Source organism: Sinocyclocheilus grahami, unplaced genomic scaffold (genome assembly GCF_001515645.1).
Source record: "Sinocyclocheilus grahami isolate Dianchi unplaced genomic scaffold, SAMN03320097.WGS_v1.1 scaffold313.1, whole genome shotgun sequence".
NCBI lineage: Eukaryota > Metazoa > Chordata > Actinopteri > Cypriniformes > Cyprinidae > Sinocyclocheilus > Sinocyclocheilus grahami.
In genome coordinates this window covers 1,217,166-1,233,837 of record NW_015505492.1, presented here as the reverse complement: position 1 = coordinate 1,233,837, position 16,672 = coordinate 1,217,166, and the positions used below count along the sequence as shown (strand labels likewise).

General features: G+C 36.3%; 1 protein-coding gene across 2 annotated transcripts; it reads right to left on the bottom strand.

Annotated features, from left to right (window-relative positions):
• Positions 1-5,100: 5,100 nt before the first annotated feature.
• On the bottom strand, positions 5,101-15,706 carry abcb10 (ATP-binding cassette, sub-family B (MDR/TAP), member 10). 2 transcript variants are annotated; one of them, XM_016294170.1, is made up of 14 exons: positions 15,306-15,706; positions 12,885-13,349; positions 12,347-12,547; positions 11,026-11,228; positions 10,577-10,711; positions 10,281-10,427; positions 10,006-10,141; positions 8,577-8,672; positions 8,251-8,460; positions 8,056-8,135; positions 7,797-7,977; positions 7,640-7,683; positions 7,515-7,549; positions 5,101-5,747 (listed from the first exon to the last, which is right to left on the bottom strand). In XM_016294170.1, the coding sequence occupies exons 2-14, from the start codon at positions 13,306-13,308 to the stop codon at positions 5,492-5,494; spliced, it is 2,148 nt and encodes a 715-aa protein (XP_016149656.1). In that variant the 5' UTR covers positions 13,309-13,349; positions 15,306-15,706; the 3' UTR covers positions 5,101-5,491. The 2 variants fall into 2 exon arrangements, with proteins under 2 accessions (XP_016149656.1, XP_016149655.1); XM_016294169.1 differs by lacking the exon at positions 15,306-15,706 and having other exon boundaries at positions 12,885-13,750.
• Between the last annotated feature and the right edge of the window lie 966 nt (positions 15,707-16,672).

Below are 16,672 nucleotides of genomic sequence, written 5' to 3'. Positions count from 1 at the left end.
AGCTGTATATGGTGTGGGGGCGTGAGCTGTATATGGTGTAAAAAAATTAACTTAAATGATTTTAGCAAATGGCTGCAATGTAACAAAGAGTGAAAAATTTAAGGGGGTCTGAATACTTTCCGTACCCACTGTATATATACTCCTTTTTTGTCATTTTTCTTTGAACTCTACACTCTTTATTCTCTGAATATATTTAAGTTTTAAAATAAGAAATGTACGTTTTAATATGCTGATTTGTTTCTCAAGTAAATGTATTTTGTTTTAAGGATTTTTTTAAATAGATATTTTACTGAAAAACAAGACAAAACATGCCGATTATGATTCTTTTTTTTTTCTTCCTCCGGTGCAGGGAGGTGTGTGGCTGCTCTGCATACTTCATTCAAAAGAGGACCGTCTCTGTGCAAGCAGATATCCTGCCATAGTTGGTCCTAGAGCTTATGTTGAGCTGAGTGAGTCAATGAAGCCTGTAGCTAGTCACTGAGGGTAAGCAGCTTACTGCTTCAGCAAGCAAAACAGTCTGAGCTACAATCTCCCTGCTTCAACTTGATCAGAGCTGGTGAATCAGTTTCTGAGGTTAAGAGAGGGACACGTTGAGGGCAATTAATCAAACCACTTTACTATTTAGGTGTATTACAATTCATACCAATGTAGTGACCGTAACTATTTGAGACAGACTATAGATTACAGCAGCAAGTCGCTTGCATTAACAGTACTTTGCCATAGTAGATCCAAATCTGTTTGAGAGCTTCTACTTCTTTGGTTTAACTAACTATCCCCATCACTCTAGGTTTCCAAAATAGCTAGTAATTTATTTTCAACTGTCAACAGCACCCTCTTTTGGCAACTAAAATCATTGATGTTCTCAAAGACAGGGATGTGGACAGGGCAGTGTTTTAAAGCAATCAGTGTTTCAATGTAATTTATTAAGAGTGCAGATAAAACAATAGAAAATAAACAAACAGACAAACATATACATCTCACAAACCTGAAACCTAATAAGTTACCACACTAAATATTACAATTTTCTAAAGTTCTGAATAGATTTCCTCTTATCCAAATGATTCATAGATATAAATATATATATTGAGTAAAAGTTACATTAAAATATCTCTTTTATAGTGTCTGTTCTCAAATACAACTGAGATTTATATCTATCCTTTTTTCTTTTACAGTTGTTCATACAGGTGTTCCTTCTAAAACAGTATCTTCATTACTGACAAATAGCAATGGCACTGTAACTGGGTTGGAGTTGGAAAACATCCCAATAAAAGCTTTGCGGTTTATGATCTAGGCAAGATTCACTGACATCTGTGTCATTACCAAAGGTGATAAGAAAGGACAGAAGCACCATTGTGTCTGTAATCACCCTCACAAAATACTTCGTTATCAATATTACTTATGAAACATATGCATAACGAATTTGTGTACATGAAATTAATTTACGTTTTCATAAATCATTCTTGTGTAAATTTTCCCACTAAATCAAATGCAACAGTTTACACAAATTCATTCCGCTCATGTTTCATGACTAAGGCCCTAGGTACACTTCAATAAACTGATTATTACCCTTTCCTTAAAGGACTGACATGATTAATTACAAGTAATACACCGCGTGCATAATTATTAGGCACGCTGATAGTCTGATGATATTTTTTTTTCCAAGCACATTTGACCAATTCCAAACCACATCAATCCCCTTAACTGTCACCGTTCCACCTGTGGGACGCTTGGCGACATCTGTGTCATTACCAAAGGTGATAAGAAAGGACAGAAGCACCATTGTGTCTGTAATCACCCTCACAAAATACTTCGTTATCAATATTACTTATGAAACATATGCATAACGAATTTGTGTACATGAAATTAATTTACGTTTTCATAAATCATTCTTGTGTAAATTTTCCCACTAAATCAAATGCAACAGTTTACACAGAAATTCATTCCGCTCGTGTTTCATGACTAAGGCCCTAGGTACACTTCAATAAACTGATTATTACCCTTTCCTTAAAGGACTGACATGATTAATTACAAGTAATACACCGCGTGCATAATTATTAGGCACGCTGATAGTCTGATGATATTTTTTTTTCCAAGCACATTTGACCAATTCCAAACCACATCAATCCCCTTAACTGTCACCGTTCCACCTGTGGGACGCTTGGCGCTCTTTTTGTTGTTGTCCTTTTTCTCTATCAAATGTTTTAGTAATCATCATATATCGTTTGAAAGCTAAGAAGCCCAAGATTCATCCTGTGAAAACCATTTTGAAATTGACCATTGCGATTACCTGGAAATGGTACTTTAAAATGTTTTGGCGGTCTCCTCCCCCTTAGCGGGCAGTGTGAAGTGTCATATTACAAAATGCATTACGTTCTTTTACAATCAAAACTTTTTATAATCTTGACAAAAAAACATATAATTGGAAAGGTCTCAGGATTACATACTTGGTGGTTATTTCGTGATAGAAGCAATATTGACAGAGAAATTCCAACATATTTGACAGAAAAATGCATTAAAACAAATTCAATGGAGTTTGGATGGCACCCGGTGGCTGTTTGTGGTATAACGCCCTAAATACAATCTTGAAAGCTAAGAAGCCCAAGATTCATCCTGTGAAAACCATTTTGAAATTGACCATTGCGTTACCATGGAAATGGTACTTTAAAATGTTTTGGCGGTCTCCTCCCCCTTAGCGGGCAGTGTGAAGTGTCATATTACAAAATGCATTACGTTCTTTTACAATCAAAACTTTTTATAATCTTGACAAAAAAACATATAATTGGAAAGGTCTGAGTCTCAGGATTACATACTTGGTGGTTATTTCGTGATAGAAGCAATATTGACAGAGAAATTTCAACATATTTGACAGAAAAATGCATTAAAACAAATTCAATGGAGTTTGGATGGCACCCGGTGGCTGTTTGTGGTATAACGCCCTAAATACAATCTCACAGAAACCTCAATTTTTTTCATATCAACTTCAAATTCGGAACATTAAACAGAAGGCTTAAATTTTATAGCAATTTTAGAGTAAAACCTGTTGAGTAAAATATTTATTATATATAAAATAAAATTAGTACAGTGTATTTTCTATGGTACTTTAAAATGTTTTGGCGGTCTCCTCCCCCTTAGCGGGCAGTGTGAAGTGTCATATTACAAAATGCATTACGTTCTTTTACAATCAAAACTTTTTATAATCTTGACAAAAAAACATATAATTGGAAAGGTCTGAGTCTCAGGATTACATACTTGGTGGTTATTTCGTGATAGAAGCAATATTGACAGAGAAATTTCAACATATTTGACAGAAAAATGCATTAAAACAAATTCAATGGAGTTTGGATGGCACCCGGTGGCTGTTTGTGGTATAACGCCCTAAATACAATCTCACAGAAACCTCAATTTTTTTCATATCAACTTCAAATTCGGAACATTAGACAGAAGGCTTAAATTTTATAGCAATAGAGTAAAACCTGTTGAGTAAAATATTTATTATATATAAAATTAAATTAGTACAGTGTATTTTCTTTACAATAAATTTAAACTTCTATAACTTTTTGATACTTTAATTTTTGGAAAAAATTCCACTTTTGACAATTCAATAATTCATAATTCTGCTGATTGTCTTCTTTAAAAAGAGACCAACCTTAGTTCTGTATTCCAAAGTGTTCATAAATCACAGCAATTTAAGTTTGGATAGTGCACTTTCATGCCTATTTTAGAAAATGGGGGTGACAATTAAGGGGTTAATAACTACTATTAATTTTGTATTTAATCATTTATACGTGATATATAATTGTCCATGAAGGCTGGAAGTGAAAAACTCCTTATATTCAGGTGTGCAGAATTATTAGGCATGTTTTCTTTTACAGATAAAATGAATCAAAAAAGAGGTTTACCTCAGACTGAAAATTCAAAAATGATTAAATCCCCATGAGAAATATTCAAAACTAATGCAATACAGAAATTGCAAAGTTAAGACAAGACCATTGGACAGCAAAATGCTCACCGAGTCAGCGGGGTCAGAAAAAAACAGGTAGAGAAGAAAAGACAAACGTTAACTGCAAAAGATTTAAGAATGAATGTGAAGAATTAGGTGTAAAACCATCAGGAAACATTTAGTCTCCAGCACCACCATTTTCCAGAACTGCAACCTTCCTGGAGTCTCCAGAATTACAAGGTGTCAGGTTCTCAAAGACTTTGCTTGAGTAAAAAATCCTAAAAAAAAAATGACCCTCACTTAATAAGAATAACATGAAGTATTGTGAAATACATTAAGACTAATTTGTTATAGGCTTTATAGACAGATAAGTTGTGAGTGACTCTTGAAGGACCAGCACCACATCCTCTTGTACCACTTTTTGAAGAATTAATCTTCCAGAATCTGGCAGTGAAATTGCAAAGTTAAGACAAGACCATTGGACAGCAAAATGCTCACCGAGTCAGCGGGGTCAGAAAAAAACAGGTAGAGAAGAAAAGACAAACGTTAACTGCAAAAGATTTAAGAATGAATGTGAAGAATTAGGTGTAAAACCATCAGGAAACATTTAGTCTCCAGCACCACCATTTTCCAGAACTGCAACCTTCCTGGAGTCTCCAGAATTACAAGGTGTCAGGTTCTCAAAGACTTTGCTTGAGTAAAAAATCCTAAAAAAAAATGACCCTCACTTAATAAGAATAACATGTTGAAGTATTGTGAAATACATTAAGACTAATTTGTTATAGGCTTTATAGACAGATAAGTTGTGAGTGACTCTTGAAGGACCAGCACCACATCCTCTTGTACCACTTTTTGAAGAATTAATCTTCCAGAATCTGGCAGTAAGTTTTAGGAGCTCAATTTTAGTCAATCCTGCAAGACAGACTTTTCAGGATAGGAGATGGAATAAAAATGAGCTCCTAAAACTTACTGCCAGATTCTGGAAGATTAATTTTCATTTTATCTGTAAAAAAAAACCATGCCTAATAATTCTGCACACCTGAATATAAGGAGTTTTTCACAATTATATATCACTTATAAATAATTAAATACAAAATGAATAGTAGTTATTAAGATTGATGTGATTTGGAATTGGTAAAATTTGCTTGAAAAATAAAAAATATCATCAGAATATCAACGTGCCTAATAATTATGCATGCGGTGTAGTAGCAGTAGCATCAAGTAACTCATATTTCAAATCGCCCTCATATTCCTTTCAAGCTTTTTTTGCAATGTATTGATGTTTTTCTTGTGCTATAAACAATAATAAAACAATTTTTAAAACGCAGTGTTTTCTGCAACTCGGATGAGTATTAAATCAGGTCCACAGCATGTAGCTGTGACTGTCTGCCATTGTAATTAACGATGATCAGTATACAACTGGTTTTCAGTTACTTGGCAGTTTATGATAAATAGCTACATTTAGTCTTTTCGGAGCGCACAATAAAACATATGAAATGTCTTTAAACATGTTTGAATGTGTGCGCTCCCTTTGTTGCCTTTAAAGTACTCCTATTTGAAGAGAGCGTGTTTCTGCTCGGCCTGCAGGAAGGCCTGCTTCTCCATCAGCTTGCGGAAGAGCCCCTGGTCGTTGGCAAGGAGCTTGGCGTGGCTGCCGAACTCCATCACGCGGTGCTGGTCCAGCACAGCCACGGCGTCTGCGCTCTGGATGGTGGACAGACGGTGAGCGATGATCAACACAGTGCGGCCGTCCATCAGCCTCTCTAATGCCTCCTGTACCAGGAACTCATTCTCTGCATCCAGAGCACTGAAACAGAGACCAGGACAACTCTTATTATATAGTTAGTTATTCTCATCATGCCATTTCTCAAGAAAAAAGTGAAGTTCATTTACAAAAACAGATAACTCCATTTTTATTTATTTTCATAAATCATGTTTTTTTTTTAAATCATTGTGCATTCCAAGTAATATCCAACAAAAAGCAGTTGTTTTGATTAAGTAATAACTTTATTTAAAAAGTTAATAATAATAAGTTCATTGAAAGTATGTTTTTTTAATATATTAAAAGATTGTTTTATAGCAAAAGCAGGTAACTCCACATTTCATGTTTCATGTAGAGTTTAAAAACACTAATTTTATTTTTGTAATCTCATCAGCTGACAATGTAGATGCCTGACAAACGTTGTTGTTGTGATCATAGACTGTATGGATGTGATTACACGCAATACAGAGCTTTTCCCTCACCCTTGTAACGTGCTGCTTTTGCAAGGTTCCGTGAAAAAGTTTCAGCTTTTATTTTCCTTTTATGCCTGAAGATATCACAGATTCATCAAGTTCGTCGAAATTATCCATCCTCGATCACTATTAGTCAGTTTTGACGAAACTCCTCTCAGCTAGCCCGTGGTTCAAAGTGACTGGCAGCCTTGTCACCTGACCTGAATACAGCGCGCTGATTCGCTAAAATTGATTTATCGGCTTCCGTTCACAAAAAACAAGGGCGCTTGTCGGCTTCTGCAGTAAAACCTGAACTCGAGATGCCTTGAAAGTGGACAATACCGGTGTTCTGATGATTTGTGCTACCCTGTCAGATTTTGCTCCCTCCCATTAAAACAGATCATAATTTGACAGCGAAAAATGCTACCTATCAGATTTTGCTACCAGCATGATATTAATGTGGTGTGAGGCTTTATTAACGTGTACACTTACCCCGACCCTAAACCTACATTTACAGTATTAAAAATACAGTGCTGGTAGCATAATCTGATAGGTAGCATTATTTGTAAGAACACCGGCTTTTTTGACAAAATGTGTTTAGGGTTCAGATCGCGCTATATGTGGAGAATAATGCGCGGCACACATTTTTTTGAAAGTGGCGTTTATCGGTTTTATATATATATATATATATAGTGTATGTGTGTGTGTGTGTGTATGTGTGTGTGTGTGTGACCCTGGACAACAAAACCAGTCTTAAGTCAAGGGTTTATTTGTAGCAATGGCCAAAAATACATTGTATGGGTCAAAATGATAGATTTTTCTTTTATGCCAAAAATCATTAGGATATGTTCATGTTCCATGAAGATATTTTGTAAATTTCCTACTGTAAATATATCAAAACTTAATTTTTTGATTAGTAATATGCATTGCTAAGAACTTCATTTGGACAACTTTAAAGGCGATTTTCTCAATATTTAGATTTTTTTGCACCCTCAGATTCCAGATTTTCAAATAGTTGTATCTCAGCCAAATATTGTCCTATCCTAACAAACCATACATCAATGGAAAGCTTATTCATGTATAAATCTCCATTTTGAAAAATAGGTTTTGTGGTCCAGGATATAAGAATAAAGACTAAAAATACAAAAAAACTATTTTCTTTCATTACAATTTATTTGCTAATACTACATAAAAAGTGAGAAACAGTGGGGAGTTACCCATTTATTAATTTGGAAAGTTATTTCAGAAGATCTCTACAGTTTGAAAATGTTTTTTTTTTAAACTGGTATGCTACTGCTAAGTTCATTTATTTTTAAGTGCAAGTGAATTTCTAAGTTGAAGTATTCAAACAGCATCTCACCTTGTAGCTTCATCCAATAACAGTATCTTTGGATTCTGTGAAAATCATGAGAACATAGATTTAATGTTTCTTTGATAAACAACAAATATTTCAAATTCCCTAAAATACTCTTGAGGACAGATTACCTTCAGCAGGGCTCGTGCTATAGCAACTCTTTGTTTTTGTCCACCTGTTCCAACAAATCCATGTAGTTATGCATAAATTGTCAGGTGAATTATAAACAGATAATTTTGTCCTGTTACAGACATAAATTTTACTGAAGTATCAGAGGTTTGTTCATACCTGACAGCAATACCCCCTTCTCTCCTACCACTGTATCATAGCCCTTAGGGAATTCCTGGATAAAGTCATGAGCGTTGGCTATCTGCGCTGCCCTGTAGATGTCCTCTGTTGTGACCTGACTTGGCTCTGCCGCCCCATAAGCGATGTTCTCCGCAATAGAGCAGGAGAAAAGAACTGGCTCCTACAACAAACAAATTCACACACAGAAATTAGTCAAATGGAGGCAGGAGATTTTCTTGCTGATTTTCTTTTTTCTTACCTGGCTTACAGTACCGATGTGACTCCTCAGCCAGTAAGGATTCAAGTCTCGTATATCACGGCCATCAACACTGACCACACCTGCATTTGAATCAAAACTATGTATTTATCTATACATTTTTCACGGCTGTTATATCTGGGATATCAATATACAATTATCAAGATTTTCCATTATATTCTTACTTTCAGCTCTCACCTGAATCAGGATCATAGAGCCGGAGCAACAATGACACCAGTGTGGATTTGCCTGAACCACTGGATCCCACTACTGCCATTACTGACCCCGCCGGCACAGACAGACCTAGATCCTGGAAGATGGGGGAATCCTTCCTTGTTGGGTAAGCAAAACACACATTACGAAACTCCAGTTTTCCTTTGAACTGCTCTGGTTTTAACACAAGCCCCTCTAAAGAAGAAAACCAAACAACAAAAAATAATTACGGCACTGCAGTTCACATACAAAACAGTTTTTCTTAGGAACTAATGTGCATTTTAGGCATTATTTTAGGTAGTTCTATTTACCATTGAGAGGAAATTCAGGCTTTCGGTCCATGAGTTCCCATAGACGAGTCCCTGCACCAAGCCCCTTCATCAACTCGGAGTAGAATGAGCTGAAACCTTCAATTAATCCACAGAAAAATGACAAGTTGTTCTTTAAATACTTCTACACAGGGCAAAAATTACAGCTAGACTGGTTTCTACCTATGAATAAGGCCCAGTGTGAGATGCTCAACCCCCACAATAGTGGTTTTGTTGGGAAATCCCAAAAGAACCGTGTTGAAAGAAATTATTCTTTGCCTGCTCTCATGTTGCACACTGACTACAAAAATGATAAAGCATGCCTTGGGACACGATAACCTAAATCAAGTGAATTTTAAAACCTGCTAATGTGGAAATTGAAAATGAAGCCCAAGATATGACTGAACTGAAATTAAAAGTTATCAGAAAACATACAAGTCCTAATATATGTCGAAGGGCATAAAATACTGTTGAAGTATTTGGGGTCCGTACATTTTTTTATATATATATATATATATATATTAATGTTAACAGTATTATTGTGATTTGATCAAAATACTTTGAAATACAAAATATTTGATATGGTAAAACAGTAATATTGTAATATATTATTACAATTTAAATGAACTTTTTAAAATTTTGATATGTTTTAAAACATATTCCTGTGATGACGAAGCTGAATTTTCAGCAGCCATTTCTCCAGTCTTCAGTGTCACAAGATCCTTCAGACATCAGTCACAGCACAGTGCAGCAGGAGTCATATTTCACTTAATGATTAAAAAAAAAATGATGTGAATATGAGATTAAATGATGGCAAAGGATTTCCAAGGGAAATGTAAAAGACGGCTTCTTAAACCAGAGAAGATGAACATGTGTAAGCATTGGCACCTACAGCCAGTTTAGTTTTAACTTTGAAAACCCTGTTGGCTTTTGCTTTTTACCTGATGTTATGCTACATTGTGGGAGGCTTTTCTATGTTTTTTTATTTATTTAGTTTGCTAATCTAAAACTTTGTGTAATTTAGTCGTTATATAATAAAGCATGTGGTGTATGCCATACCTCGCTTTTCATGTAAATTGTGACACCAAGATTGCAAATTCGCAAAGGTGAAAGTGAAAACGTCCAAAGCCCGGTGTTCCCAGTAATACTGGTTTTGTATTTTATATCAACATGAAACTTTCCTCATGTGACATCCCTAATATTGTCAACATGTGCTGCTTAATATTTTCGTGGAAACTGCAAAACATTTTTTCAAGATTCTTTGATAAATAGAAAGTTTAAAAAACAGCACTTGTCTTTTCTAACAGTATAAATGTGTTTACTGTAATTTAACAATTTTGTGTCCTTGCTGAATAAAAATAATCAAAAAAAAAAAAAAACACCATACTGACCCCAAACTTTTGAACAGTAGTGTATATCCTCACATCCTCACCTGCAATGCTGATGCCCACCCAGAAGGCATACATTAGGAAAGAGGAGAGTTGCCCAACAGTCATGGCCTCACTGGCCATCAACAGACCTCCCTTATACAACACACTCAGGATGATGACATTTCCACTCAATCCTGTCTGTGAAAGAAATGAAAACCTCAAGAGCAGAAGTAGAGAGCTACTTTACTAGACAAATGATCTTAAACTGACTTATGATAATCATTATCTATAATCATGCACACAACTTAAATATTTGCACAACAATTAAGTATCTCACCACTCCATAGAATCCAGCAGAAAGCACAGCCTCTTTCTTAGCCAGTTCAAAAATGAGATCAACCTTTTCCGAGTACTTCTGCACCTCCGTCAGCTCTTTTCCAAAAGCCCGGACTGTCCGTATATTGCTGATCCTCTCTTCTGCCAACTAGGAGATGCAGAGCAGCTACAGAGTAAACGGATCCCTTGGCTACTTGGCGTCTTTATGCTTACAAATGATAACTGTCCAAGGCTTACTTCCATATCTGCAATAAAACGTGCAATAAAGCCCCATTAAAAGGAAACATGACCTCTTACCTGTGTAGCCTCTGCCAACGCATCCTGTGTGCGTGTCGATATGGATCGTAAGAATCTACCGAAAATTACAGCCAGGCAGGCAATAGGAGGAACAACCATCAGCACAAAAGCTGCCAGACTAGGTGACACATATAACTGAGGAAAAGAAATGGAAAATTCAAGAACTAAATTGTAATGAATGCAGACACATTCTAAAATTCAAGCATGACTGTAAACTCATAGTTCCATGAGGAACCATTATAAGAAATCAAAGTGCGACATTAGAATCACCGCATTCTACTGTATCTTCTGTTTTTAGAAACAGATCAGGAAGTAATGAGTCAGATGTTGTGGCGGCGAGTAGTTTCGCATGAGCACCTTTCAGAATTTTCTTTAGAAAATGTGGTTAAAATGTGATATTCGTAAAGGGAATTAGCTGCTAACATGTCAAACGATCACAAGCATCTCACCATCATGCCAACTCCGGCCCCTGCCTGGGCGAGGGAACGCAGCCCATCAGACAGGTTGTCAGTGAGGCAGTGCCCGACAATGGTCGTGTCTGCTGAAAGGCGGTTAATGAGCTCACCGGTTCGGGTCTTATCAAAGAATCCCACCTCCTGCTTCAGAATCGAGGAGAAAAGGGATTCGCGCAACTTTCGCACAATCTGTTGCCCTGTGAAAGTCGAGAAAGACTTATTAGAGAGCAAGCACAGAAATGCATGCTGGTCAACACAATGAATCAGATGAAATGCTTCTTATTAATGGATTTAAGAAGACTAAACTAGACCTCATAAAAGAAATCAAACAATATGTACACATTTAAAAGTTTGGGGTTGATAAGATTTTTTTTATGTTTTGGAAAGAAGGTTCATGAGAACCACAATCTGTTGCCCTGTGAAAGTCGAGAAAGACTTATTAGAGAGCAAGCACAGAAATGCATGCTGGTCAACACAATGAATCAGATGAAATGCTTCTTATTAATGGATTTAAGAAGACTAAACTAGACCTCATAAAAGAAATCAAACAATATGTACACATTTAAAAGTTTGGGGTTGATAAGATTTTTTTATGTTTTGGAAAGAAGGTTCATGAGAACCTCACCAAGACTGCATTTATTTGATCAAAAATACAGTAGAACAGTAATATTGTGAAATATTCATACAAACTAAAATAGCAGTTTTCATTTGAAAATATTTTAAAATGTCATTTATTCCAGTGATGGCAAAGCTGAATTTTCAAGCTTCAGTGTTACATGATCCTTCAGAAATCATTCTAATATGCCAATTTGCTGCTCAAGAAACATTTCTTTAAATATTTTAAAATGTCATTTATTCCAGTGATGGCAAAGCTGAATTTGTCAGGATTCTGAGGAAACAACAGCATCTATTTGAAACATAAATATCTTTATCTTTCACTTTTGATTAATTTATTGTGTCCTTGTTGATTAAAAGTATTAATTTCTTTAAAAAATTTTTTAAGAAACATTTCTTTATATTATCAATGCTGAAAACAGTTGAGCTGCTTAATATTTTTGTGGAAACTGTGATAATTTTTTGTCAGGATTCTGAGGAAACAACAGCATCTATTTGAAACATAAATATCTTTATCTTTCAATTTTGATTAATTTATTGTGTCCTTGTTGATTAAAAGTATTAATTTCTTTAAAAAATTTTTTTATAAAAAACGTATTGACCCCAAACTTAGTATAAACCACAAATTCCCCACAAAACAAGTCCCTACTGCACTATGAACTACCTTTACTGTTTTACATGATCTGCCTCAAGACTTCACCTGAGATTTGCATGAGGTAGACACGAGCAGCATTTGCAGCGCCCCCGCAGAGGAAGACCCCTGTTAGCATGATACACAGGGAGGTAAGGGAGGAGGTGAAGTCCTCTGAGGGGCTAGTGTAGATGGTGTCGATCACTTTTCCCAAAAAAAATGGTGCAGACATGGTGACAGAGCTGGAGAACACCAAAAAGCCCACGGCAGCTATGGGGACAGTCAGAAGGTCATTTGCAAGGTACTTTTGCAAAAAGTTACATTTGCACAAGTGGATATTTCATTTGCATTTTTCTTTAGTTTCGTTTAAAAAAATATTTACAACATTTACACAGTAGCTCTAATAACTAAAATGTTGACACTTGTGCAACCATCTGAGATATATATATAGATATGATATTCTATATTTATCTTTGTAAAGGTATCATTGTATATTTTTTGTAAGGGATGTTAAACTCAACATTTGGACTAATCTCAGAAGAAAGTCAAAACCAACCAAGTGCCTTCAATAACACCAAATAAAGAACATGAGCATAGTTTGACTTGCCTGTCAGTCTCCATCGCTGAGGATACGCCAGCTGCAGCAACTTCTTGACATCTTCTGAGGGAACACGTAACGAGTTTTCTGAGGTTTTGACTTTAGTCTCCTGATTTAACACAGACTTTGCAGTTTGTTTGGAGTCCGTAGATGTGGTATAGAGAGCAACCGTGTGTCTGGAGTGTGTCCACACTCTCTTGGGCAGAAACAACCCTCCAGTTCTGAGACAAGAGAGCCAGGACATGCTCCTTCCCTTATAGACGGGCATCACAAGGACATCAAACGATCCGTTCGTGCACACTTGCCTTTTCCACGGTGTTCTTGAGATCCGATTAGACAAATGATAAAATGTATCTGACCGACAGCAGGTAATGTTACACTGCTGCAGTTTCCCTACAGTAAACCTTGTCATTCGCAACATTGTCCCATACATTTGGATTAGACGACGACCAAAACGAAGTTTACGAGTCTCACCTGATCATTATCTGTCGAAACTTACTGTATGAAGTCAGATGACCAATGTATCGAGCGGTGCTGTAAATATTGGAGTATCTGGACACACTCTTGACTGCATGGCACTGGGCTCTCGTTAAAAAGACTGAGTTAGTGCAGGCCGGGGTCGACGGTTACTGAGCATTATCTGTTCCTGACAGTTTTCACATCCAGCCCTTGTTTGCGTTATCTTCACACACGCCCAGCGCTTTCACCGGCAGCGCCCTGTCACAAAAACCTGCTACACGACTTCTTTCGGGCTTTACTTAACACAAAGTCAATTACTGTTCCAGTGACAGAAAAGTGGCATTTAGAGTGTTTTAAAATAAAACCGGAATAAAAAGGTGACCCCCGGTGATTCCTTGACTTTCGAGGAAGCGAAGCGCTACCACTCCAATGGACTATCTCCGTCATAGATGTTAACAAGGAGATGTCGCATTGGTCTGGGCAATAGCGCCGCCATCTTGGGAAGGTCAACGCGGTTTCAAGTAAACCTGTTTTCTGATAGAAATAACTTAATTACTGGTTCTATTTATTTTGATTTAGTAGCAAATATATTAAGTGAATTAATGGTTCTTCTATTTATTATGATTTAGTAGCAAATATAGTATAAATGTGTACAGATTGCTAGATTTATTTATTTTTCTCTGTTGCTTTAAAACTGAAGCTTTAAATAAACCCGTGTTTATGAAAATCTGTATTATTTACAGATAGTGTTTACCTAATACTCCGTTTTATGTTGACATTTATATATATATATTACAATATGCATAACTGGCCAGCGTTTATGATAAACCTAATAGTGTAAAAATGGTACCTGCTGCACATATCTTACGGGTTGATATTGACCTTTCCAATATGGCGGACCTGGAAACACCGCGGCTAATGCGGACTCTACTTATTCAGATCTATGATCTCTGACGAAACCTTTCTCAGACACGACAAGTCAAAAATGTTAATCAACCGACCACTTGTTAAACAAGTGTTTCATCGGTTTATTTGATGTCTGTTCATCATTCAGTCCTTATTAAGGGTGACTGACATTTCGAATTTGACAGACATGATTTCATTATCATGTGCAGTTTGCGGTAATATATCATGGTTACTTTGGTCGTTAAGTACGTCGTCTTGCTAACGTAGGTATACATTTCCTACATGTTAACAAGACGACGTTCTAAACATTACTGACAGTAGCTCCTGGGACAATCTACTTATTTACATTTTTTTTGTTACAATACAATGAACCAGTTTTATATGCTTATTCCATCCCCAAACGATGATGCTCGTTCTCGATTATTACTGTCTGGTGTTAAAGTGAAGAGGTTAAAGGTCTTTGCAGACTCCGCAGCGACAACACGTGTGTGACCAGATTGTAAGTATTTTAGATAGCTAATCTCATTATATTAAAAATAGCCTACGATAACACTTGTTATACTACGGTCCGTTTTATTCAATCAAATCTAGCACGCTTGTTGAGTTGGTTTCGCCATGTGATTCGCTAGGGGCTGCCAGACATCTGCTGGTGTGTTTCAAAGGATTTTCAAACAGAGAGTTTACTTTAGTATGATTTTATGTGACTTTTGACGTGGAAAATGAATGTTTATGAAAGACTAGTGTTCTCTTTATTCAGATTTGTATGCATAATAATTAGCTATGTAATAATAATAACCCTATAGTAAATACTATAGAGTTTTTGAACCATCCTATAGTAAAGTGTATTATACTGTGTATATATTATAGTATTTACAACACTTTAATGAATGCTACAGCATACTGTATTAACTATAGTGAACTGATCAACTGTAATACATACTGTAGTATGCTTTAGTTTTTACTACAGTAAACTAGTGTATTGTAGTATAATATATCCTACAGTTGTAGAATACTTAGTACAGTATTGGGTAATTTGTTGACCAAAACGAAGTTTACGAGTCTCACCTGATCATTATCTGTCGAAACTTACTGTATGAAGTCAGATGACCAATGTATCGAGCGGTGCTGTAAATATTGGAGTATCTGGACACACTCTTGACTGCATGGCACTGGGCTCTCGTTAAAAAGACTGAGTTAGTGCAGGCCGGGGTCGACGGTTACTGAGCATTATCTGTTCCTGACAGTTTTCACATCCAGCCCTTGTTTGCGTTATCTTCACACACGCCCAGCGCTTTCACCGGCAGCGCCCTGTCACAAAAACCTGCTACACGACTTCTTTCGGGCTTTACTTAACACAAAGTCAATTACTGTTCCAGTGACAGAAAAGTGGCATTTAGAGTGTTTTAAAATAAAACCGGAATAAAAAGGTGACCCCCGGTGATTCCTTGACTTTCGAGGAAGCGAAGCGCTACCACTCCAATGGACTATCTCCGTCATAGATGTTAACAAGGAGATGTCGCATTGGTCTGGGCAATAGCCCCGCCATCTTGGGCAGGTCAACGCGGTTTTAAGAAAACCTGTTTTCTGATAGAAATAACTTAATTACTGGTTCTATTTATTTTGATTTAGTAGCAAATATATTAAGTGAATTAATGGTTCTTCTATTTATTATGATTTAGTAGCAAATATAGTATAAATGTGTACAGATTGCTAGATTTATTTATTTTTCTCTGTTGCTTTAAAACTGAAGCTTTAAATAAACCCGTGTTTATGAAAATCTGTATTATTTACAGATAGTGTTTACCTAATACTCCGTTTTATGTTGACATTTATATATATATATTACAATATGCATAACTGGCCAGCGTTTATGATAAACCTAATAGTGTAAAAATGGTACCTGCTGCACATATCTTACGGGTTGATATTGACCTTTCCAATATGGCGGACCTGGAAACACCGCGGCTAATGCGGACTCTACTTATTCAGATCTATGATCTCTGACGAAACCTTTCTCAGACACGACAAGTCAAAAATGTTAATCAACCGACCACTTGTTAAACAAGTGTTTCATCGGTTTATTTGATGTCTGTTCATCATTCAGTCCTTATTAAGGGTGACTGACATTTCGAATTTGACAGACATGATTTCATTATCATGTGCAGTTTGCGGTAATATATCATGGTTACTTTGGTCACAAAGTACGTCGTCTTGCTAACGTAGGTATACATTTCCTACATGTTAACAAGACGACGTTCTAAACATTACTGACAGTAGCTCCTGGGACAATCTACTTATTTACATTTTTTTTGTTACAATACAATGAACCAGTTTTATATGCTTATTCCATCCCCAAACGATGATGCTCGTTCTCGATTATTACTGTCTGGTGTTAAAGTGAAGAGGTTAAAGGTCTTTGCAGACTCCGCAGC